This window comes from Sminthopsis crassicaudata, chromosome 3, assembly GCF_048593235.1.
Source record: "Sminthopsis crassicaudata isolate SCR6 chromosome 3, ASM4859323v1, whole genome shotgun sequence".
NCBI classification, from domain to species: Eukaryota; Metazoa; Chordata; class Mammalia; order Dasyuromorphia; family Dasyuridae; genus Sminthopsis; species Sminthopsis crassicaudata.
Genome location: NC_133619.1, coordinates 303840093 through 303865068, shown reverse-complemented (window position 1 = coordinate 303865068; position 24976 = coordinate 303840093). Strand labels below are relative to the sequence as shown.

Below are 24976 nucleotides of genomic sequence, written 5' to 3'. Positions count from 1 at the left end.
CATTTTTTCATTTCCAATAGACAGTAGAATTCAGTATGACAGTTGTTACCACTATAGTTTTTTAAAAATTAAAAAAAATTATTTTTTATTAAAGCTTTTTATTTTTCAAAACATATGCGTGGACAATTCTTCAACATTAGGTCTTGCAAAAACCCTGTGTTCCAATTTCCCCCCCTCTTCTCCACACTCTCCCCAAAATGGCAAATAGTCCAATATATGTTAAACATGGTATAAATATGTGTTACATCCAATATATGCATAGATATTTAAACAATTATCATGCCACACAAGAAAAAAAGAGAAGCAAATAAAATACAAGCAAACAACAACAAAAAGAGTGAAAATGCTATGTTGTGAACCACACTCAGTTCCTACAGGTCTCTCTGGGTATAGATGGCTCTCTTCATCACTGAACAATTGGAAGCGGTTTGAAGCATCTCATCGTTGAAAAGAGCCATATCTATCAGAATTAATCATTGCATAATCATCTTGTTGCCATGTATAATGATCTCTTGGTTCTGCTCATTTTACTTAGCATCAGTTCATGTAAATCTCTCCAGGCCTCTCTGAAACCATCCTATTGGTCATTTCTTACAGAACAATAATATTCCATAATATTTCTATATCATAATTTATTTAGCCATTTTTCAGCTGATGGATATCCATTCAGTTTCCAGTTTCTTGACACTACAAAAAGGGCTGCTACAAACATTTTTGCACGTGTGGGTCCCTTTCCCTCCTTTAAGATCTCTTTGGGATAATAAGCCCAGTAGAAACACTGCTGGATCAAAGGATATTGCACAGTTAAGGTAATCCTTTGGGCATAGTTCCAAATTGCTTTCCAATATGGTTGGATCCGTTCACAATTCCACCAACAATGTATTAGTATCCTAATTTTCCCACATCCCCTCCACATTCATCATTATCTATTCTTGTCATCTTAGCCAAACTGAGAGGTGTGTAGTGGTATCTCAGATTGTCTTAATTTGCATTTCTCTGATCAATAGTGATTTAGAGGCATCTTTTCATGTGACCAGGAATAGTTTCAATTTCTTCATCTGAAAGTTGTCTATTCATATCCTTTGACCATTTATCAATTGAAAAATGTCTTGAATTCTTATAAATTAGAGTCAATTCTCTATATATTTTGGAAATGAGGCCTTTATCGGAACCTTTGACTGTAAAAATGTTTTCCCAGTTTATTGCTTCCCTTCTAATCTTTTCTGCATTAGTTTTGTTTGTACAAAAACTTTTTAACTTAATATAATCAAATTATCTATTTTGTGACCAATAATGATCTCCAATGATCTTCTTTGGTCACAAATTCCTTCCTCCTCCACTGATCTGATTGGTAAACTATCCTATGTTCTTCTAATTTGTTTATAATATCATTCTTTATGTCTACATCATGAACCTATTTCAAACTTATCTTGGTATAGAATGTTAGGTATGGATCAATGTTTAGTTTCTGCCATACTAGTTTCCAATTTTCCCAGCAATTTTTGTCAAATACGGAGTTCTTATTCCAAAAACTTGGGTCTTTGAGTTAGTCAAACACTAAATTGCTGTAGTTTTGACTGTTTTCTCTTGTGAACCTAACCTATTCCATTGATCGACTATTCTATTTCTTAGCCAGTACCAAATGGTTTTGATGACCACTGCTTTATAATATAGTTTTAGATCAGGTACAGCTAGGCCACCTTCATTTGCATTCTTTTCATTAGTTCCCTTGAAATTCTTGACCTTTTGTTCTTCTAGATAAATTTTATTATTATTTTTTCTAGTTCAGTAAAATAGTTTCTTGGGAGTTTGATTGGCATAGCATTAAATAGTTTAGTTTAGGAAGTTTTGTCATCTTTATTATATTTACTTGATATTTTTCCAGTTGTTTAGATCTGACTTTAGTTGTGTGGAAAGTGTTTTGTAGTTTTGCTCGTATAGTTTCTGACTTTCCCTTGGCAGATAGATTCCCAAATATTTTATCCTATCAACAGTTATTTTAAATGGAATTTCTCTTTGCATCTCTTACTGTTGGATTTTGTTAGTGATGTATATTGATGATCTATGTGGATTAATTTTGTATCCTGCAACTTTGCTAAAGTTGTGGATTACTTCTAATAGTTTTTTTAGTTGATTCTCTAGGAGTTGTCTAAGTATATCATCATATCATCTGCAAAGAGTGACAATTTGGTTTCTTCATTACCTACTCTAATTCTTTTAATCTCTTTTTTTTCTCTTATTGCCAAAGCTAGCATTTCTAACACAATATTGAATAGTAATGGTGATAGTGGGCAACCTTGTTTCATCCCTGATTTTCAAGTCACGATGCAATAAAAATTACATTTACTAGAAAGCTAAGGGAAAATAGGCCATGGAAATGGTTCCAGTTTAGCCCTATAACATTTGATGCTTTCTGAAGATTTTAAATAGATACTACTAACTATTTAAGGAAAAGTCCATTTATTCCTATACACTCTAGTGTTTTTAATAGGAATGGATGTTAAGTTTTATCAAATACTTTTTCTGTATCTATTGAGTTAATCATAAAGTTTTTGGGTTATTGACAAAGTCAGTTCTGCAAATAAGTTTTCCTATATTGAACCAGCCCTGTATTCTTGATATAAATCCTATTTGGTCTTAGTGTGTTATCCTGGGGATGACTTTCTATAATCTCTTTGCTAATATTTTATTTAAGATTTTTGCATTAATATTCATTAGGGAAATTGGTCTATAATTTTCTTTCTCTGTTTTCATCCTACCTGGTTTAGGTATCTGTACCATATCTATGTCATAAAAGGAATTTGGTAGGAGTCCTTTTTTCCCTATTTTTTCAAATAGTTATATATATATATATATATATATATATATATATAATGTTGGAGCTAATTGTTCTTTAAATGTTTGGTAGAATTCACATGTAAATCCATTTGGCCCTGGGGATTTTTTTTTTAGGGAGTTGATTAATAACAAATTTCTTTTTCTAAGATGGACTCTTTAAGTAATTTATTTCCTTTTCTGTTAATCTGGGCAATCTATATTTTTGTAAGTATTCCTCCATTTCACTTAAGTTATCAAATATATTGGCATAAAATTGGGCAAAATAACTCCTAATTATTGCTCTAATTTCTTTTTCTTTGGTGGAAAGTTCTCCCTTTTCATTTTTGAGATTAACAATTGAATTTTTCTCTTTCTTTCTACTAGTCAAATTAACTAAAGGTTTATCTATTTTCATAAAATCAACTCTTAGTCTTATTTACTAAATCACTAGTTTTTTGGTTTTTTTTTAACTTTTAATCTTATTAATGTCTTTTTATTTTTAGGATGTCAAGTTTTGTATTTGATTGGGGTTTTTAAAATTTGTTCTTTTTCTATCTTTTTTAGTTGCAAGCCCACTTCATTGATCTTCTCTTTATCTATTTTATGCAAGTAAACATCTAGAGATATAAAATTTTTCCTTATTACCGCTTTGGTTGCATCCCACAAATTTTGTTATGTTGTCTAATTATTGTCATTCTCTTGGATGAAATTATTAATTGTGTCTATGATTTGTTGTTTCACCCATTCATTCTTTAGGATGAGATTATTTAGTTTCCAGTTCCTTTTTGGTCTATTTTTCCCTAGTCTTCTAATAAATGTAATTTTTATCGCATTGTGACTTGAAAAAAATGTATTTACTATTTCTGCCTTCCTATATTTGATTTTGAGGTCTTTATGTCCTAAAATATGGTCAATTATCGTTACCACTATAATTTTTATGGAAGAAAGTTTGAAAAAAATGAAAATATAAGAACATGCAGAGTAAATAATGTTTAAAAAGTTAAATCTTAATTTAATATTATTGTAGGAATTAAGCATCTTTTTAGTTGTATTTTTTTAATCAGAATTGATTTTTGATCTAAATTTGGTAACCTTTAATAAAATCATTCAAGTGACAAATGAAAATAAAAATTTCATTACATAAAATTTATGTGTAAGTGAATATTAACTTTTACAAATTAATAAGGTAATAACAAAAACATTCTATTTGCTCCATATCTTTAATTGAACACTTTTTCTTCTGTATATTCCTTTTGGTATTTATTGCCATTATTATTTCTTTTATTATCACATTTTTGTAATCATTGTATATATTGTTCTGATGATACATTTTTGTATCATTTTTCATTTTCATTTTTTATAAATTATTCCTCAGTTATTGGATACATAACCTACTTTAAAATTATTTTATTTTATTTTATTGACTGATTTTTGTTATTATGTTTTTTATGGTTTTTTATTTTGGTTTTTTTTGTTATTATGACTACTGTAGCTTAAATATTTTTTAATTAAAAGCCCCTGCCTTTTTTTTTTCCCGTGTGAAAACCTCTTTTGGACAGTTTTGTAATTTGTTATTTTACTACATTGTTTTCCAAAAAAAATTAATTTTGTTTACAGCTCTTTCAGCAATGCCTGTTTCTGTAGTGCTCTATAAACACTGAATTTTTTTCCTTTCTAACTCTGTACCAACATAATGGGTTAAAAATGACATTTAAGGATTGCCTTAATTTCTTTGATTATTAGAGATTTTGAATAAAATTTCCGGTGACTTTTAAGAAGCAATTTGTTTCTTTTATAAATTGCTAATTTCATAAACTTTATGGCACTTTCTTTGAATGTAACTTCTTTTCTGTTAAATCCATCTGACTTCAAATTTATATAACAAATATTTACAGTAAAGAGTTTCCTTAGTCTGCTTTTTGCAAAAATTCCAATTGCATTGCTTTTGTCATACAAAACCTCCTTATTTTTCTGTAATTGAATTAACTTATTTTGTTTTCCATAACTTATTTTGTTGACTATTGTCTTCACAGTTGCAAATCATTGAATTTCCGATAATTTTGTGATCTTTTAAATAGATCATTGATCTAATTAGAAATATGTCTCTTTATATTTTATATGGACATATGCATCTAATCCTAATTTTCACTTTTAAACAGGATGAGATTTTCTTCCCTTGCTAAGATTAAAACTTAGAATTTACTTTTTGTATTCACTGTATTGTTATTACAGATTTTGCTTGTGCTTTTGAATTGAGAAAATATATTTGGTTATTTAATAAGATCTAGTTTCATCTGTTCCACAGTATTTCTTTGTCTTCTTTGATGCTAAAGGGATAATCTCAAGGATGTATATTTTTGTTAGTGTGGGTAATCTTCCTTAAAAAATTAGATTTTGTAGGATTTAAAAAACTATTACCTAGAATACTCTCTGTGGTCTTTATTTCTTTCAGAAAACCATCCTTTATAATGGATCCCCTCTCAAACCACCCTACACGCCCCTCCCCCCCAAAAAAAAGAAAAAAAGAGAAAGAGAAAAGAAAATAGAACATCATCAAAACCCATCAGTATATTGAAAAAAAAAAAACCTGGCATTTTATGTAATGTTCTACATCTCTGGATACTCTCCTTCCTCCCACCTCTGTGAAAGAGTTGGGGAGGTATATTCTACACTCTTCTTTGGGGTCAAGCATATAATTTTTCACAGTATTCATTTTTGAATATTTAATAAATGGTGGTTTTTTCTTTTTACAATATCTTGGTCATTATATTCTTTTCCCCACTTTTTATTTTACTTTGCGTTGTGTAAGTTTTCTCATCTTCCTCCATATTCATTATTTTTTATAGCAGGAACTCTCCCTTTTGATGTAGATTATAGCCCCTCTTTAGATTAGGAAATCACTTTGAAAAGTTGCTTTGGTCAATTTCCCTGTGTCCTTCTAGAATTTAGATAGGGTGGTCTTTAAACTTTTGATATGCTCTCTGTCTTCTGCTGATATAGCTTTTCAAACAGCAAGATTTCCTGTGCAGAAAAGTAGGATTTCTGGTGAAAGAGGAGGTCATACTTTTATTAAATACATTAAACATTAAATGGGTATGTATTATTACTATTTGGCAAATTGAGGCTGTGTTGTAAGAGAAATAGACTAGGAACCAAAGATATCTGAGCTCTGTCTCCCTTATGACACTTATTAGCTTTATCATCAATTAAGTCACTTGAACCATCTGTCAGATGTAATACTTATTTCACAGGATTTTTGTGAAGATCAAATAAGATTATCTAAGTAGTAAGGCTTTTTAAAGCTTGAAAGCATTTTGAAACTTGTCTCATACTGTAAAGGTCAGATGAAATAATGAGCATAAAACTTTTTGCACATATTTTTCCCTCTATTAAAATCTTATTTTGCACATATTTCCCAATCAGAGCTTTCATTTTGGTATAGCGGGAACCTCAGGTTCTGAAAGACTATTCCAACAGAATGGATGCTGGAGCATGCACTATCAAGTTGGAGAGATTTTTGGTCCTTACAAGATATCAGGCTCTATTATCTTATCATTGGAAGACCAAAGAAGCTTGTAATTGCCAAGTTTGCTTAACCTGATAAACTTTTTAGTTAGAACAGTGCTCTAAGACCATTTACTAAGTCTTAAAGATATATGTTTTTTATTAAAGAGTACTCTCTCTGACAAAATCACAGATACTTGAAGAAGTATTAGAATATGGTAATTAAAGTAGAATCTTTTCTTTTTTTTTTTTTGGCAGCATGAAAATAAAGAAATATACATAGATGTGATAATTATAGCTGACAAATATTTGGCATAGGAAGCAAATGACAGAAATACCTTGATGAAATATAAAAGAGCACTATGAGGAAAGTTTTCTTTTATCTCTTCAATGCAAACAACTTCCTAGCTCCATGATTAAATAAATATTGTAATTTCAGATTGGCTTGCTACATTTTCTTTTTAGTAGGAGTAGTCCTGATTTTACTTGTGTCCACTGACACCATTATCCTTGATATAATCAGTTGCTGCAGAATTTATTCATGCAATCATTTCATTCTTATATTTTAAGAGGAAAAAATGGTTCAAAATTATCTTTTAAATAAGATCTTTTATGGGAAGATTTAAAAAAGGGAAGTCTGGTTAGTCTTCAGTTTAGTTTTGAATTTACTGTTCTGTTTGGATTATTTACTCTGGACTTTACTTTGATGCTTAAATGTACTTATTTAATTTGATTTTTTTTTGTTAAAAGGTATTTATTTGTTTTTGAGAACATGTTTTTTATTCCTTAATAAACTACTGAAAACAGCTGATAAATATTCTTAATTTCCTAGTTGGTAAGGACTTAAAATAAGTCCTTAGTTTACTCAAAAAAATTCTTGAAATAAAAAGAAACATATTGGTCTAAAGAAAATGTTTTGTGTGGAAATTATCTTGAAGTTTTTTTTAGTTAGAATTCCATAATTTATTCAAGAAGACTTTGAGCAATTCTGGTTCTTCTAGATCTTTTTTGGAAGAGGGTGATATTTAGCTATATATTATTAAATTCTAAAACTTATATTTTTCAGTATATATTATAAAATGCTTTATAAGAGACTGAGTTAAAAGTCAAAACTTTCAAGTCATAAATGATTTCTTTTGGTGTTACTCTACTTCTGTAGATATCTTATATTGGAGAAAGCATCAGATGAACTTGTTGAACGAAGCCACATTTTTAGCAGCTTCTTTTACAAATGCCTGACTAGAAAAGAAAATAATTCAATAGAAGAAAATCCAAACCTTTCGTAAGTTGACTTTCATAAGTATTATATTGTTTTGCTATTTCTTAGTGTTTCTTTTTGAATCCTGAGTTAACATTGCTTCATGCGAATCAGCATTTTAAAATATTTTGTTAAAAGATCAACGTTGAACATCTAACCTATTTAATTTATATTATTTTAAGTTCAAAGAGTATCATTTTTCAGCCACTCCCTTTAAGTCTTCATTAGAATTCTTTTTCTATTCATTCTTATTCACTTTTATTCTATTTATGTGGTCATAGTATATTACATAGTTTTAGAATTCTTTAAATTTTCTTTTGCTTTGCATTCTTCATATAAGTGTTTAAAAGTTATTTTTATAACGTGAAAGTTATAAACATCACATATTTTTATATATATATATATATTTTTTTTATACTTGTTGGTCATAAATACATTATAATGTTGCATTAAAGTACAACAATTTATTGGTTAATTTCTACTTTTGCCCATTGTTTTCAGTTTTTAAACATCATATGAAAATCTTTGTATAGGTAGATTTCCTATTAATATTTCTTGAGCATACTGCAATAGTGGAATTATTGGAACAGAGAACATAAGTATTGCTATAATTTTATCATGTACTTGCTAGCCAAAAAAAATCCTAGTTTATAATTTCATCAGTAATGATTGTATCTATTTTTCCATAATTTTGATGATGATAATTATGATCCATAATGATTAAACACTTAGAAGAAAACAAGAATAATAAAAATCTTTGTATATTCATAGTATACCAAAACAAATTTCTACATTATCTATGACCAAACATGGATATTAAGTATCTCAAGATAAATTTTACATACAGTTATATACTAAGACTTTTGGAACATTATATATTTCATTCTACATCTTGAATCCATTACCTCTCTGTTTCCAGTTCTTTGCCACTATAAAGAAAAGATTTGAAACAGTCACCTGGATAAGTAAAATTAGTGATAAGTTTAAATGTAGTGAGACTTGTGTGAAACTGTTACTTTTTTCTTTAATGTTGTTCATATCATGTCATTTTACTTGTAGAAGTACAGTAGTATGCTTAGAATGAACTTAGTAAAATAGAGATTGAATGCTTTTCTCCCCAAACCACAGGCCTAGTAATTAATGCCCCTAAACATACACACACACGCACACACACACACACACACACACACACACACACACACACACACAGAGTGTTATCATACTTTGTTACATGATATGTTTAAAATCCTACTTTGAAATGTAAAGATTATAACTGTCAATATTAGTGATAGGGTGGCCCTTCCAGGATAAAATAAAGAGAACAGTTACATTTTCTTGTCAAAATTGGGAGTAGAGATAGATAGATAAATACATGAAGCAAGGGTAATATTTTTTTAAAATTTTATTTATAAATTTTTTTTGATAGTATATATGCATGAGTAATTTTTTTTATAACATTATCCCTTATATTCATTTTCCCAAATTATCCCCTCCCTCCCTCTACTTCCTCCCCTAAGCAAGGGTGATATAAAAATACATTTAGCATTTTAGACTTTTAATAATTTAGCATTTTAAATTTTGTGTACATAAAATTGTTTTTTATATTGATGGTAATAGCTTATGTTTGTTTTCTTCTGAGGTGTTTACCTAAATGGATTCTTTTCCCCTGAAAAACTAAGACAGACAAATTAGATTCTGCTCCATTATATTTTTTTAAGAGTAAAAATTTTTAACGGTATCTAATGGTATTATTTAGGGACTGTATTTTGATTTCCTTTAAAAATAGATATTGTACTATTTTATTTTTCTACAAATATAGTAAATTTAATTTAAATAACATTTGGATCTTGAATTTTATTTCTTTACTAACATGAAATCAAATTTCCTGATATGGAGCCAGATTTCGCCAACCAGCTAATCAACAAGCATTGAGCATCTATTCTTTAAGTAGCATTTTTAGGAATAATAAAGAAAGCATAAGATATTCTTTTGCTCTTGAAAAGCTTAAAAGTTTTTTGAAAAGTCAAGGCAAACATTATTAAATTATTAGCAAACAAAATAAACTATTATATAATATGGTTTCAAATTTTGTTAGTTCAGAGAAGGAAGTGCTACTCACTTTGAGCGGAAATAGTTATTGAGAAATGTGCTTAGTACATTACCTGAACTGAAGACTCTCCACTATAATAATGTCCTCTTTACTTGTCTGTTTTTTTTAGAGATTTCTTTATCACACATAGACATAGATACATATATTTTATAACAAGTAAATTCTTTTCGGTAGTCTACTTATATCTGTAAAAATTGCTCAATAATATTGTTTTATCAAACTTTCAGTTTTTATACTACTTTATAGAATTAGTCCTTTAAAATTGGGTCCTTTTGTATTTTGGGTTGAATTTAATTAAGCTAAATAGAAAATATTATTTTTACTGTATGCCAAACAATTATTGGCAAGAAGTAAAAAAATCCTTGTGAAAGCACTTGTATTTCATATCTGATATACTTTAAATTGATTTGATAGCCAGTAAATAAAAGCACAGTAACTTTTTATGGTGCCTATTACATGAAACAAAAATTGAAGCCAATCTCTCTAGAAGACTGGAACTCTTTGATGGTTTCTTTTTGGTCACCTTTAGTGCTATTTATAGTGAGGCCTTATCATTAGTCATAGTATAGTCACCACAATTTTCTTTTATTGTGTCAGTTGATCTTTGTCTTTACAGGAAGAAACTGTCACTACTTTGTCTGTAGTTGATATTATGCTTCCATATCCTGAATCTCAAAGTATGTACTGTAATTTTTTACTTATGTAGATGGTGTTAATGACCTACCATTAACATGGTAGGTATTTTGGAGTTGTTTTCCAAGAGAAATGATGAATTTTTATTGATCTATCTACATTCTCTGGTCTAGTACTTATGATCAAGAACATATGTTTAAATCTTAAAATTTAGTCTTGTGCTAAATCTCAAGTTTTCATTGCCTTCACAGTTTCACACTTTTATTTACCCCATTCCAATAGACATGCATTCTTTTTTATGGTCTCTATGGGACATCTCATAAGATCCCCTCATTAGATAAATGACATATTCTATTTCTTTTCATCCCACTTTTTTCATTCCAATAATTCTGAACATGTATTTTAACTGATTCTTCTATTCTTCCACAAATTTCACTGTGATTGATTGTAAAAAGAGGATTTCTATTTTCACTACTAGTATTCTTCTTTATCTTCCTTCCCCTAACTGCCACTCTACTCCAAATTACCAATATAATGTTTTGGAAGCTCTTAATCATTTTATTAATAATTTATATTATTTTTAATTAAAATTATAGCAAATGGAGAAAGACACACACAATAATATTTATTTTTTCATGTATCTTTATTCTTTTTAAAATTAGTTTTTTTTTCCAGTTCTTGTATTCACTTCCTCCTCCCTCCTGTCCCCTATCCACTGAGAAGGAAAAAACCCTAATTCATTACAATTATGTATAAACATGCAAAACTAACTCTTACATTAACTATGTTCCAAGAAAAATTAAGCAAAAAAGAAAAAGTAAAACGTAAATATGATTTAATCTGCTCTCTGAGTCCCAGTTTTCTATCTGGAGGTAGATAGCATATTTCATCATGAGTCTTTTGGAATTGTGGTTGATTGTTGTATTATCAAAGTTATTAAATCTTTCAGAATTGATTATTTTTACAATATTGCTGTTGTATAAAATGTTCTCCTGGTTCTGCTCACTTCACTTTGCATTATGCAAGTCTTCCTAGATTTTTCTGAAATCATCACTTTCATCATTAATTATAAAACAATAGTATTTTATCCCTTTTGCCATCTATAATATATTCAACCATTCCACAATTGATGGGTATCCTCTCAGTTTTCAATTCTTTGCCACTACGAAAGAGCTCCTAAAATTTTTTTTTCTCTTTCTTTGTTCTTTTTGGGTATACACCTACTAATAGCATCTCTGAGTATAGGCATATATACAGTTTTGTAGATTTTGGAACATAGTTTCAAATTAATCTCTGGAATTATTGGACTCATTCACAGCTTCATCAACAGTGTGCTTTTGGAACAACAAAATATCTTCTGAAAATTCTGCCTATGTAATTTGTTATTAAGTACAATATACCCCCAAACATTTGTTCTATGTAAACAAATTGAGTCTGTTAATAATTTACTTGGATGCCCTCGATATTATATCCTGAAAACAGAATTCTCCCTTATTTGCTATTGGCAATTGATTAATGATGAAAGCATATCTTTGAGATTTTTTTAATTACTGAGTAAGTTTGTATGTGAGATGTACATATCATGAAGTGCCTAATCTCATATTTATAATGTCATTGAATCTACTGCTATTATATATAAAGTTACAATGCCTGCTTTAACGATCAAGTTGCAGTAGTTATTTGTTTAGGGGTATAAGTTATGAATTATTTTAAGTATGGTAGCCTAAAATTGTTGTATTTAGCTTATTAGAAGGAAATAAACTAAAAAAGAAATGTTACCCAAAAGATTTTGCTAAAATGGAAGACATTGTATAGAGATTTTAAAAAACAGTAAGTCAGAAGTTCCAAAACATTAAAGAAAAATCCTGTCACATTTTAAGAACTTAACAGATGCTTTGTGAGTGACTGATTTATGGAACCAAAATATGTTTTTGTTTTTTTTTTCATATTCACAGAATGGCACAAAGAAGACATAAAAGAGTACGTACATGGACTCGTCATATAAACATCTTTAATAAAGATTATATCTTTGTACCTGTAAATGAGGCGTAAGTTTGGCTATATTATTTTTTTTAAAGAGAGTTTTTAGAAGATGTGGTTCTTTTAGATGTTAGGTGCATTAAAATATGTCATTTTCTAAATTTTCAGCTGTTTTTAATATGTCCTCACAAAAACAAGTCAGTATGCTAAATATACTACACACATATTTTTGTATATACTACATTGTAATTCATTTGTTCTAGAACTCAGTGTGATGTGGAATGAATTGAACATTTCAAAAGAACTTTTGGGAAAACAATTTGATTTTTTTGAACCCTCTTGCTCAAAGGGGGAAGGGAATGTTGCCCTGACTCTGAATATATAGTAAGACTTTTCAAGAGTCTCTCCTCAGTTTTTATAATATATATTTATCCAGTAGTCATAATATAAATTTTGTAAACCTTCTCATAGCAAGAACTCCTAAAGAAGTGGAAGTGACAAAGATTGAGCTGCCTCGGTGTCAGGAGCAGAGAGGCTTTAGAGGCCACAGCCATCATATCCAGCTGAGGATTAGAGAAGTATTCCTAAAAGAGGTTGGATGTAACAAGGATATGAAATAATGGGGAAGGTTTTGACAGATGGAAATGGGGAAAGGGCATTGCTGGTAGAGGAAACATTTTGTGCAGATGTGTCTATGTACACAAGTAAAAACTCATGGTTTATCTGTATTATGGGAGAGCTATGTGATATGAATGATAGAATTACAATGATCTGGAAGGGACCCCAGAAGTTGTTCAGGCCATTTTCGTGTGTTTTATGCATAAGGTAACAGTCTAATAGAAGGCATGAGGCTACCTCTGTTCCCACAGATTGTAATTATAAATTAAGATTTGAAACCAGGTCCTCTGGATTCAGAAGAGAAAAGCAGTAGAAGTTTTTGAACAGGTACATAATTTGATTTGATTACTTTTGATTTAGAAAGATAAATCTGGCAGACTTATAGGGCATAAGGGTGATACAGTGGAAATAAAATGGCATTTAGAGCCAAAATAGTGAATGTCTGTTCCCAACTTTCCCACTCATCATCTGTATGACTGAGTTCCATATTTGTAAAATGAGGGAGTTGGATTAGATTATATCTTTTAGATGATCCTTGATCTTCTCCAACTTTTAAGTGGATGTCATAATGCTTTGACTGAAGGTGCTAGACCAATAACTTTCACAAGTGGTGGAGGGCTATTTTAGTAGTCCAGGTGGGAACTACTTAGCAAATTTCAGTTGAAAATGAAAAAAATTGGTTTGATATTGCAAATTTTGTAGGACTTAGTAACATTGTATAAAAGAGGGAAAGGAGAGTGAGATATGGAAGAAGATTTAAGATTTTGAGCCTATGTAGTTCAGTTAAAAGACATAACCAATTTAGGAGAAAGTTAGTATGAAAGCAAGATGGTAAGAGTAAAAAAAATCTTGAAAAATAATATGATTCCCATTTTTCTGGGGAATTAAAGTTGCAAAGCATTTTTCCCAAATCATCATCATGTTTCTTTCTATATTATAGGACGTCCTTCACTTATATCACCTTCACTTAATGACCTCTTCTTCTTTGAATTTCACTCCATCCTTCCATATCATTTTGTCTAGATCTTGGTGTCAGCTTCCTCCTTTTGAAGAAGTTTAGTTTCTGAGTCACTATTTGCTCTATATCAAATAAGGTCTATATATATTTAAATTACATATTTATTTTTCTGTTTGGAATGGATCATTGATTTCATTAGTGTTTGGGAAGCTTCATGATAAATATCTCTGAATGTAGATTACCACCTTCTCTGAAATTCATAGTCTCAAGAGTTGCTTGCAAGATGACAGGTTAAGTCACTTGCTGAGGTTACACAACCAGTAGGTGTCAGAGGAAGGTCTTATATATTTCTTCCTGACTGAACTCATTAGCAACATTCTTTCCACTACGCCATGCTATCCCTCTATATGTGAATGTTTTTTCCATTATAATCTTGCTTCCTACTTTATCAAATTCAACTTCTGTGGTCTGCACTTTCATTCCATCTCAGTCACAAATAAAGATGGTCATTTCCTTGTTCTTGTTATTACAAGTGTTCCACATCTATAATTTAGAACTCTGAAATTCATGTATCTAACATGTTACATGTTAGGAAACATCAGTTTTCCCTGTGCTTCATTCTTCTAAAATCCACTTTCTATCCTCATTACAATTTCTAGTCACTCCATTCCTTCCTTTATCCCCAAGACATTTCTGCTACTCTGGTCTCATTTTCCTTCAAAATTCTTAAGTAAACCAAAGGAACTGTACACTGTCTCAAAAACTTGAACATTTTAAATCTTTGTTCTACTGTCTCTATGATCTAATCTTTGATTACTTCTATCATCTGCTTCTCTGCTTTTGCTCCTGTGCATCTGAACAACCTGGAGTAAGTCATGTAACCATGCTGTCTGAGTCCCCTGCCACTTTGTTACCTAGTTCCAATGGGGCCCTCATTACCTATGTTCCTCCCCTTTATTTTTCATTGACTTACTCTCTATCACACTTCCCACTGTCATCATTATAGACCTCCAGCTGCTTATACCACTTCCTCCCTCTCTTTCCTTCTCTTCCCCCCTTTCCCTCTCTCATTCTGTCTTTCTTTTCCTCCCTCCCTCTTTTTCTTTCTTTCTTTCATTTTTTATCTCTCTGTCTGTCTCTCTGTCTCTGTCTCTTTCTCTCTGTCTCTCTCTGTCTCTCTGTCTCTGTCTCTGTCTCTTTCTCTCTCTGTCTCTCTGTCTGTCTGTCTCTCTGTCTGTCTTTGCCTTATACTTGATTGAAAAAAATTGGTACCTTCTGTTTCAGACTCCCTTTCTTCTCTGATTCCATGTTTAAAATCACCTCAGGGTTATCTCTCCCCACTCTCTCTTCCCTTTCCTTTTTAGTTCAGTCTCAGAGAATGATTTCTTTGCTAGTGTTAACTTATTTAATTATATCCTTACTATCATTGGTACCTTCTGTTTCAGACTCCCTTTCTTCTCTGATTCCATGTTTAAAATCACCTCAGGGTTATCTCTCCCCACTCTCTCTTCCCTTTCCTTTTTAGTTCAGTCTCAGAGAATGATTTCTTTGCTAGTGTTAACTTATTTAATTATATCCTTACTATCGAATCTTCAACATATAACCTATTGCATCATCAGGAAACAAATATTCATGAAGTGCAAACTATGTGCCTGATTCTGTTATATGCTGGGAATACAAAGACAAAGCAAAAGAGTTCCTGTCCTCAAGGTACTTAACATTCTAATGAATGAGACAATGTGTGTATGTATGTTTGTACAAAATAACAATCTTAATTCCCTATGACAAACCATCACTGCAGATGTCATATATCCTTAAAAACCCTTCATGTCTAAAAAGCTGTGTCCCTTATTTCTCCTATTTTTTATAGTTTAACTCAGAGAAAAAGTTAACTTTATTCATTACCCACACTGGTTTTTCACTTCTACTCAACTTTTCAGTTTCTTGTAATCTGGCTTCCTTTCCTATTTTCCAATTGTACTTGCTAGCGCTAAAGTTACCTATAAGCTCTTTAGTGCAAAATTCAATTTTTTTTAGTGCACAGTGCAGTAGTTTTTTGTTTCATTTTGTTTTGTTTTGTTTTGTTTTTTACTCTGGCTATTTCCTCTTAATACTTTCTTCACTCTGGATTTTCACTATATTATTTTGTTGTAGTTCTCTTCAGATTTGTTTAAATGTGCATTTCTTTTAGTGGTTTAGAATTGTAGAACCCTCTTTGATAGAACTGATTTTTTTTTATTCAGAATTTAAGCACCAAATAAAATGAGTATTTCCATACACAAAGTAAAATAGAAGATTGAACTTTCCTTTTGAACCTACAAATCCCTGAACCTCCTCTGAGCCATATTTTGTCGGGCACCCAGCTACTTCTTCTACATAGTACAATATAAAACTACAATACAAACTGTCTTGCAGAAACTGATATCTCAAAATGTACAATAAACAATACTTAATCCCTAGCAAAGTTTATTACAAATTCCCTGTTTCATGTTCTTACACTTCTGTGATGTTATTTCAGATGCCAGATTGTTGTCTTTTCATTGGATGCATTCCGTTCATACTCATTCCTCTATGATTTTCTCTTCTGCTGTCAGTCTTGTTTTTGCCCTACCCTCACAAAGGCAGGAGCAGAAATCAAAAAGCCTCTCATCCATTTCTCCTATTGAGAACTGATCATTTATCACTTGGACCCCTGTCTCACCATCTCCTTTCCTTATCTGAGGCAGCCAGGTAGTAGGAGTGATAAGAGTGCTGTCAGGAGCCAGAAAGACCTGATTTCAAATCTGGCTTAAGCCACTTTTTTTTTGCCTCAATTTTTTTTAATCTGTAAAATGGGGATAATGGTAAATAATAATGGTAAAGGGTTGTTGTGAGGATCAAATGACATATTTGTAAAGTGTTTGGTCCAGCATCTGGCATATAGGTGCTAGCTACATCAAATATATGGGAATTTAAATTGGAAGGTCTTATTTTTAGGTACTAAAGAGGGAAAATAACTGTATAATGAGAAACATATAGAATAAACTGAGCATAGTTACAGAGGCAAGACATGAAGATTAAGGAAGTTTTGGGTAAGGCTTCTTTTTTTTTCCCTTTCTTTTTTAAAATTAATTTTATAAGTATAACATTTTTTTGATAGTACATATGCATGAGTAATTTTTTACATTATCTCTTGCACTCACTTCTGTTCCAAATTTCCCCCTCCTTCCACCCTCTCCCCTAGATGGCAGGCAGTCCCATACATGTTAAATATGTTATAGTATATCCTAGATATAATATATGTGTGCAGAACTGAGTTTTTTGGTTGCACAGGAAGAATTGGATTCAGAAGGTAAAAATAACCTGGGAAGAAAAACAAAAGTGCAAACAGTTTACACTCATTTCCCAGTGTTCCTTCTCTGGGTGTAGCTGATTCTGTCCATCGTTGATTAGTTGGATCTGAATTAGATCTTCTCTTTGTTGAAGATATACAATTCCATCAGAATACATCCTCATACAGTATTGTTTTGTTGAAGTGTATAATGATCTCTTGGTTCTGCTCATTTCACTCAGCATCAGTTCATGTAATCTTTCCAAGCCTCTCTGTATTCATCCTGCTGGTCATTTCTTACAGAATAATAATATTCCATAACATTCATATACCATAATTTACTCAACCATTCACCAATTGATGGACATCCATTCATTTTCTAGTTTCTAGCCATTACAAAAAGGGCTACCACAAACATTTTGGCACATACAGGTCCCTTTCCCTTCTTTAGTATTTCTTTGGGATATAAGCCCAATAGTAGCACTGCTGGATCAAAGAGTATGCACAGTTTGATAACTTTTTGGGCATAATTCCAGATTGCTTTCCAGAATGATTGGATTCTTTCACAGCTCCACCAATAATGCATGGGTGTCTGGGTAAGGCTTCTTGCAGAGGTAACTGAGTCTCAAAGAAAGCCAAGCAACTTAGGAAGCGGAGATGAGATAAGGAGATAGGGTCTGTGAAATGGGAGATATCCAGTCAAAATTTGTGGAGATAGGATATGTTGTGTCATGGGTATAACAGCACAGTCTAGTACTATTGAAGGGAGTCGAATAGAATGCTTTGAAAGATAGAAAGGGACCAAATTATGAAAGGCTTTGAAAATCAGATTCTATGTTTATTCCTGGAAGTAACAAGGAGCTATGGGAATTTATTGCATGGAGATATGTAGGTCTGAAGCAGTGGTGATATGATCAAGTCTTTGGCTTAAGAAGATCTATTTAATAGCAGAGTAGAGATTGGACTGGAGTGGGAAGCTACTAGAGGCAGAAAGATGCGTCAGAGGGCTTTTGCATTAACTCAAGTGGGAGGGGTTGAGATTTAGTTTCAAATTGATGTTAGATAATATTGAAAGAGAAAAGGGATATATAAGAGTGATTGTATGATAATGGATATATATGTGTATAATGGATATATATATGTATACATATATATATATATACATATATGTATATATATATATATATATATATGTAAATGATAAAGAACTTAACAACTGATTGTATGTGGGGGATGAGAGAGTTGAAGATTTGAGGATGATACCTAGGTCATGAGCCTGCATAATTGAGAGGAACAGTGTTACCCTTGAGAGTGTTTTTTTTTTTTTTTTAATTAACTTTTCCCTTTTGGTATCATTAAAAGGGAAGTTAGGAAGGAAGTTTTGGAGTAACATAATAAGTTTAGATTTGGATATTCTAAGTTTAAAATGTTTATGAGACATCTACTTTGAGATATCTGATAGACAGAGATCTAAGCTCTTCTACCTGAGTCAAAAGTTTACTGTTTAAAATACCAGTATTCTACCAGAAGAATAACAATGTCTGAAATTAAAGTTGCTGGTCATCTAAAGGAAAATATATACAATGGATAGAAGTAGGTTGCATTATATTACCAAGGAAAATTTTGCAGAAGATATGTAAAATATAACAGAAATGTATGACCAGAAATGGAGATAGAATGGTATGTAGTGAGAACAAGGGATATTGATGACCAACCTCCATTAGCACCCATACAACATCAAGAGATCTAGAGAAAGGCCTTTGTCATGCTAGATTTGCCCTCTTTAAATGTTTTATGTGGAAATGTGGAGAAGAGAGTTATACAAAATAAAAAGGTATGAATGATCTTCAATTTGTTGAGTTGGATGAAACATGAATATCAGAGATTAATCAATCACAGATCTATTAAATTAGCAAAGAATTTAAATTAGATAAGAGTTGTCTAATGGAATGTCACAATGACTTTGTCCTTAATTTTGTCCAGTTAAGCATTTTTACCAAAAACTTGGAGGAAGCCATTAAAAAAAAAGCATATTTGTCATATCTTTGGATGATAGTTGCACTGAGGGGTAGAAAAGAATACCTAATACATTATATAATAGGATTAATATTGAAAATAGGATGATGGAATTCTGGCTTAATAATCTTTTCTGTAGGAAAAGACAAGTTTTAATTGAATGTTGGCTTGAAATGAGTTATTAGCGTAACATTAGCACGTTAAACAACAACAACAACAACAACAACAACAACAACAACAACAACAATTCCAAAACAAACAAATCATTTAATCTTAGGCTGCCTTAAGAGCAATATCATCTCCAAATTATCTCTCTGTACTCTCTGCTTTTCAGATTATATCTGGAATGTAATCTGTAGTTCCTAATATTTCATTCTTAGTACATAGCAACAGAGCAGAGAGGTGAAGGGTACATGTGAAATTGTTGAAGTAAGTGGAAGTTATATGAAGAGTAGAGTGGTGATGGTAGAGATGGAAAGGAAATACAGCTGTTAATTATTTGAAGTACTGACATACGGTATAGATATTAGGTTTATTTTGGCACTCCAAATATAATTGGATTAAAATGTAATTGGTAAATACTTGTTTAACAAAGTAAACAAAAATAAAATAAAATACAGTATTACATTTAAAGACTAAGTTAATATGTGGTTCACATATGGGACCTATATATAAGGATTAGTGGTCTCTGTTTCTGTTTGAGTTTGACACTACACCTCTAGAAGATAAAACTATATTTGATGAATTAAAGTTTCAGGGAAGCAAATTTTAGCTTACTATAAATAAGGAATTTCTCATAATCATTGTTTTTAGATTGATATGAGAACTATCAGGCCTATTTTACCAGATGTTTTTATGGAAAAAGATTAAATAACTTTGAGATTATTTTTTGATTGATCCTAAGATATTACTTAATTCTTTCTTTCTTCTTTTTTTTTTTTTTTTTTAAATAGATCTCATTGGTATCTTGCAGTCATTTGTTTTCCATGGTTAGAAGGACCTGTGTATGAAGATTTTCCACATCAGTCATCTCAACAATCCAAGTCTCATGACTTTGAAATTCCCCTGGGTAATATACAACATAGATGATAGTCTTTTAATGATCATGGCAATAAAGTACAAATATTAAAATAGAGTGGCTACAAAAACAATTTGAAATTAAAGGCAATAGCTAAAATAATTTTTAAATGAATATCAAGAAATCTTAGACTGTCATACAAGGAAATCTTGTCTGTTATGTTACAGCAATAAGTGATCTTGACATATACACCTCTAAAATTACAGAACTGTAGGTAGAAATATTTTGTGGAATCCAATTGACCTCCATTTTGTGCCACTTATCTCCATGCATATCTTGTATTTAGTAGCAATTGTATATAGTGATTAGTGACCTTCATAGGTAATTGTTCTCTTTTTCCCCCAGTTCAGATTTTCTACTATGAAATCAATATATAATACAAAATAATGCTTAAATATACCCAGAGAAACCATATTTTGTAGTTGATATATATGTTTTGGACAAAGCAAACATTAAGAAAAATAGTCAATACATTAAGTCAAAACATGAAAAACAAAACAGATGAAATTGCAACATTCCCAGATTCTCACTAACAACCTCTTGGAATTTACAGTTCTGGTGATCATTAACAAAAGATAATTCTGCCCATTTACTATTATTTATTGCCACACTCTTTTGTTATACTCTCTGGAATCACTACTCTATTGTCAGCAGACTTCCGTTCATCTTACATCTCTTTTCCCATCTTTTGATCCTGGTTAAACTTTACTTTTTCCTAAAGATCTCTCAATCTTTACCAGCAACTCTCAAGCTGCCTGCTTCTTCTCTTACCTTTTTCCCTTCTCATGTCTGCTGTAGGGCTAGAAAGTTGGGTCAGCAACAACAACAACAACAAAACTTCTTTTGGTCGGTTCTGCTACTTCCTTTGCCACTATTACTCTGAAGTTTCATTTATGTTTTATTGTGCAGATTAGATTATTATTGCTATAATCTTTTGATTTCACAGGTCATTTTTCCTACTACTTCAATGAGTTTAGTACTTGAATCGCATTTCTTCTCTCCATATTAACTTCTGTTCTTATTCATTAATATTTCAGCAATAATACTGATGATCCTTTGAACAACACAGGACTTTTACCTTCTTATTTTCAGTGACTTAGACCACCTCATCTATTATTAGGAGTTATCATAACTTAGACTTCATCATAACTCCAAACTATATTACCTCAGGCTTAAAATTTTGAGTCATCTTTGACCATTTCCTTTTTCACAACTTCCTGCCAATATTCAAACAACAACAATGTAACAAATGTTATGTCCTATTGATTCAACCCCCATAGAATTTCTATATTACATCTTCTTTACTTATACAGCTATCACCTTAGATCATGTTCCTTCACCTGAATTTTTAATAGTAGCTTCCTAACTAGTAATCCTGACTCTATTCTTTCCTATCCTTAATCTCTCATGTACTTGCCAAAATAATTTTCCCAAGGCACAAGTCTGAATATGTCACTCCTGTTATAAAAAAGAAACTTCCTTCCCCCCCAAAATTATGGTAGTTCTCTTTTACTGAAAGATAGGTATCTTATTAGCCTGGATTTAAGACTCCCCACACCAGAAATAATTGGCTCCGATATACCTTTTCTGCCTTATTTTACAGCATTTAGTTTCTTTTTTTTTTCCCAGTCATATTTAATTTTTCCAAATACATGTAAAGATAGTTTTCAACATTCATTTTTATAAGATTTTAAGTTCCAAATTTTTTCTCCCTTCCTCTCTTACCTTCCCTTTCCTTAAGATAGCAAACAGTCTGATATATCAGAAAAAGAAAACAAAAGAAAAAGCTGAAAATAACAATTCCACCTTTTTGTTTGCTTTTTTTTCTTGTGGTTTTTCCCTTTTAGTCTGATTTTTCTTTCACAGCATGAAAAATTTGGAAATATGTTTAAAATTATTGTATATGTATAATCTATATCAGATTGCTTGCTGTCTTAGAGAGGGAGAGATTAGGAAAGGAGGAAGAAAAAATTTGGAATTCAAAATCTTACAAAATGAATGTTGAAAATTATCTTTACAATGTTTGGAAAAATAAAATATTATTGAGGGGGAAAAAACCTCAGGGAAAAAATATGGATAGCATTTTCTATCTCAAGCCTATTGGAATCATTTTGGGATTACTATATTGCTGAGAAGTATAGCTGATCATCATACAGTTTTGCTGTTATTGTGTACAGGGTTCTCCTGATTCTGTTCACTTCACTCAGCATCAGTTCATTTAAGTTTTTCCAGATTTTTCTAGAATCAGCCTGCTCATCATTTCTTATAGAATTATAATAATATTCCATAATATTCATATATCATAACTTATTCAGCCACTCCCCAACTTATGGTCATCTACAAAATTTCCAATTCCTTGACACAAAAAGAGCTGCTTCAAGCATTTTTGCACATATGGGTCCTTTTCTTTCTTTTGTGATCTCTTTGGAATACAGACCCAATAGAGACAGTGCTGGATCAAAAGTTATGCACAATTTTGTAATCCTTTGGGCATAGTTCCAAATTGATCCAGAATGCTTGGATCACTTTACAATTCCACCAACAATTATAGGATTCAGTTTTATAACTTCCATTAAAATCAAACTGGACTACTAAATATTCCCCAAATTTGACATTCGATCTCCTATATCTGTGCACATCTACACAGGATATCTCCCAGACTTGTAATATATTCCTTTCTCATCTTCACTTGTTATCTTTCGACATTTCACTAAATCTTTTTTTAAAAGAAGCTTTTATCTTCAGTATATTTTTTTTCCATTTCACCAAATATATTTTTTAAGGAGTAGTTTTCTTCAGGCAATTTCTGTGTTTCTTTTTCCAAACTCTTCTGAAAAGCTTGCTTTCTTTTCTCCATTTTTCTTCTCTCTTTTAAGATCTTTTTTTGAACTTTTCCAAGAGAGCCTTGTGAGCTTGAGAACACTTCATATTCTTCCTTGAGGCTTCATCTGGAGGCATTTTGTATTTGCTGTCTTCTTCTGGTATTATTCCGTCTTTATAGAAGCTCTCTGTAAGTAGAGCTCTTTTTGCTATTTTGCTCATTTTTAAAGATTGAGATCTATTCCTAAGGCACAAGGGAAATTGTCCTGAGCTTTCTCTACAGAGTGACAGGCTTCAGGTTGCCTTTGTTGGGGCTGCTGCTGCAGGCTTCCCAACTGAGTGAGTTGGCTTGGCAAAGTCCTTCCTGTTAATGCATTCATGGCTTCACTATTTGCGTACTGTAGTTGCCTTGGAGGTCCCACAGCTACTCTGCTAATTCATTGGCAGAGGAGTAGCCAAAGCTGTTATTTTTTGGCTAGGAGCCTCTTGCTAAGTTCCCTGGTGCTGCTGCACCAATCTGCCCTGGGCATCTTCAAGTCTGAGCTGTGTTCCCCCTCTGCCCAATTAATACAGACCTTTCCCAAAGTCCTTTTAAGATATCTTATGCTGTAAAATTATTATACTCTGAATATCTATGAATTCTGTCATTTCAAAATTCATTCAGAGGCTTGATCTGGTATTGATTCTGAGGAAAGCCAAGAAGAGCTCAGGCAAAGTCCTTTCTCCTTCTTCTCTGCTCTACCCCCTCATCTCCACTTGTAATAATCTTTCTCTTTATTTGAGGATCAGATCAATTGACACTGCTTCTATTAAACCCTCCATAATTTTCCCAGTGAAACTATTCTTTCTCTCCACAGATATTGCTATAGCACTTTATTTGAATCTCTTCCTTACCTTTTTATATTATACTTATTGTGTAATATGTATACAGCTCTATTCTGAAAAGCTCCTATACACATACATACACATATGCATGTATATATATATATATATATTTATATATACATGTACATCTATATAAATACGGACATATAACAAATATATGTATGCAGATATCTCTTTATCTTTGTGTGTGTGTCTACATTCTGAAAGCCTCCATAATACATATAAATAAATGAATATATGTATATATGTGTGTTGGTTTATGTATGGTTTATGTGTATACACACACACACACACATATATATATATATACACACACATAGATGTCATTTTATATTACATTTATTGTATAGTGTTTTTTGTATGTTTTCATTACCATTCTGAAAGGTTCAAGAATATGTAAATATAAGTATATAATATAATTATACATGCACATACAGATGACTTTTTATATTTTATCATGTTTTATGTGTTTTGTATATTTGTATATATCCTGGTGCTAAAAGGTTCAAGAATTTCTTTCTTCAGCACACATATATATGTACACACATACACATAGATAACATACTTTATAGCATATTTAACACATACTATATGAATATACATTTCTATTCCTGAAAGGCTTAAGAATATATATTTATATGTGTATAAACATGTATGCAGATAAAATACATACAAATGAGTGTGCATATATAGGCATATACACATATGTATATAGTTAAGTACATGTTATATACATGCATACACATATGCATAATTATATATACACATCTTTTTGTTATACTTATATATGTATATGCCATATCTTTATACTCCTACCCCTCCTGCAGTAGAATAGAAAGTCTTAAATTTTGAACTTTGCTCATTTTTTTATCCTTTTGTCACTAATTTTTAGCCCATGCCCTTTCATGTAATAAATATTTCTTGGGTTTAATTTAATTTTCTTATTGTTGTACTTTGAGCTTTTAAGAAAGATTGTCACAGCTATCAGA

At 31.2% G+C, this 24976-nt stretch overlaps 1 protein-coding gene across 5 annotated transcripts in view; it reads left to right on the top strand.

Annotated features, from left to right (window-relative positions):
- SENP7 (SUMO specific peptidase 7) overlaps positions 1 to 24976 on the top strand; it is a 135319-nt gene that overhangs the window by 88139 nt on the left and 22204 nt on the right. For all 5 annotated transcript variants that reach the window (XM_074301052.1, XM_074301051.1, XM_074301050.1 and 2 more), the window contains 3 exons: positions 7481 to 7603; positions 12278 to 12370; positions 20158 to 20273. In XM_074301052.1, coding sequence (XP_074157153.1) covers positions 7481 to 7603; positions 12278 to 12370; positions 20158 to 20273 — 332 coding nt within the window. The remainder of the gene's footprint in view (positions 1 to 7480; positions 7604 to 12277; positions 12371 to 20157; positions 20274 to 24976) is intronic.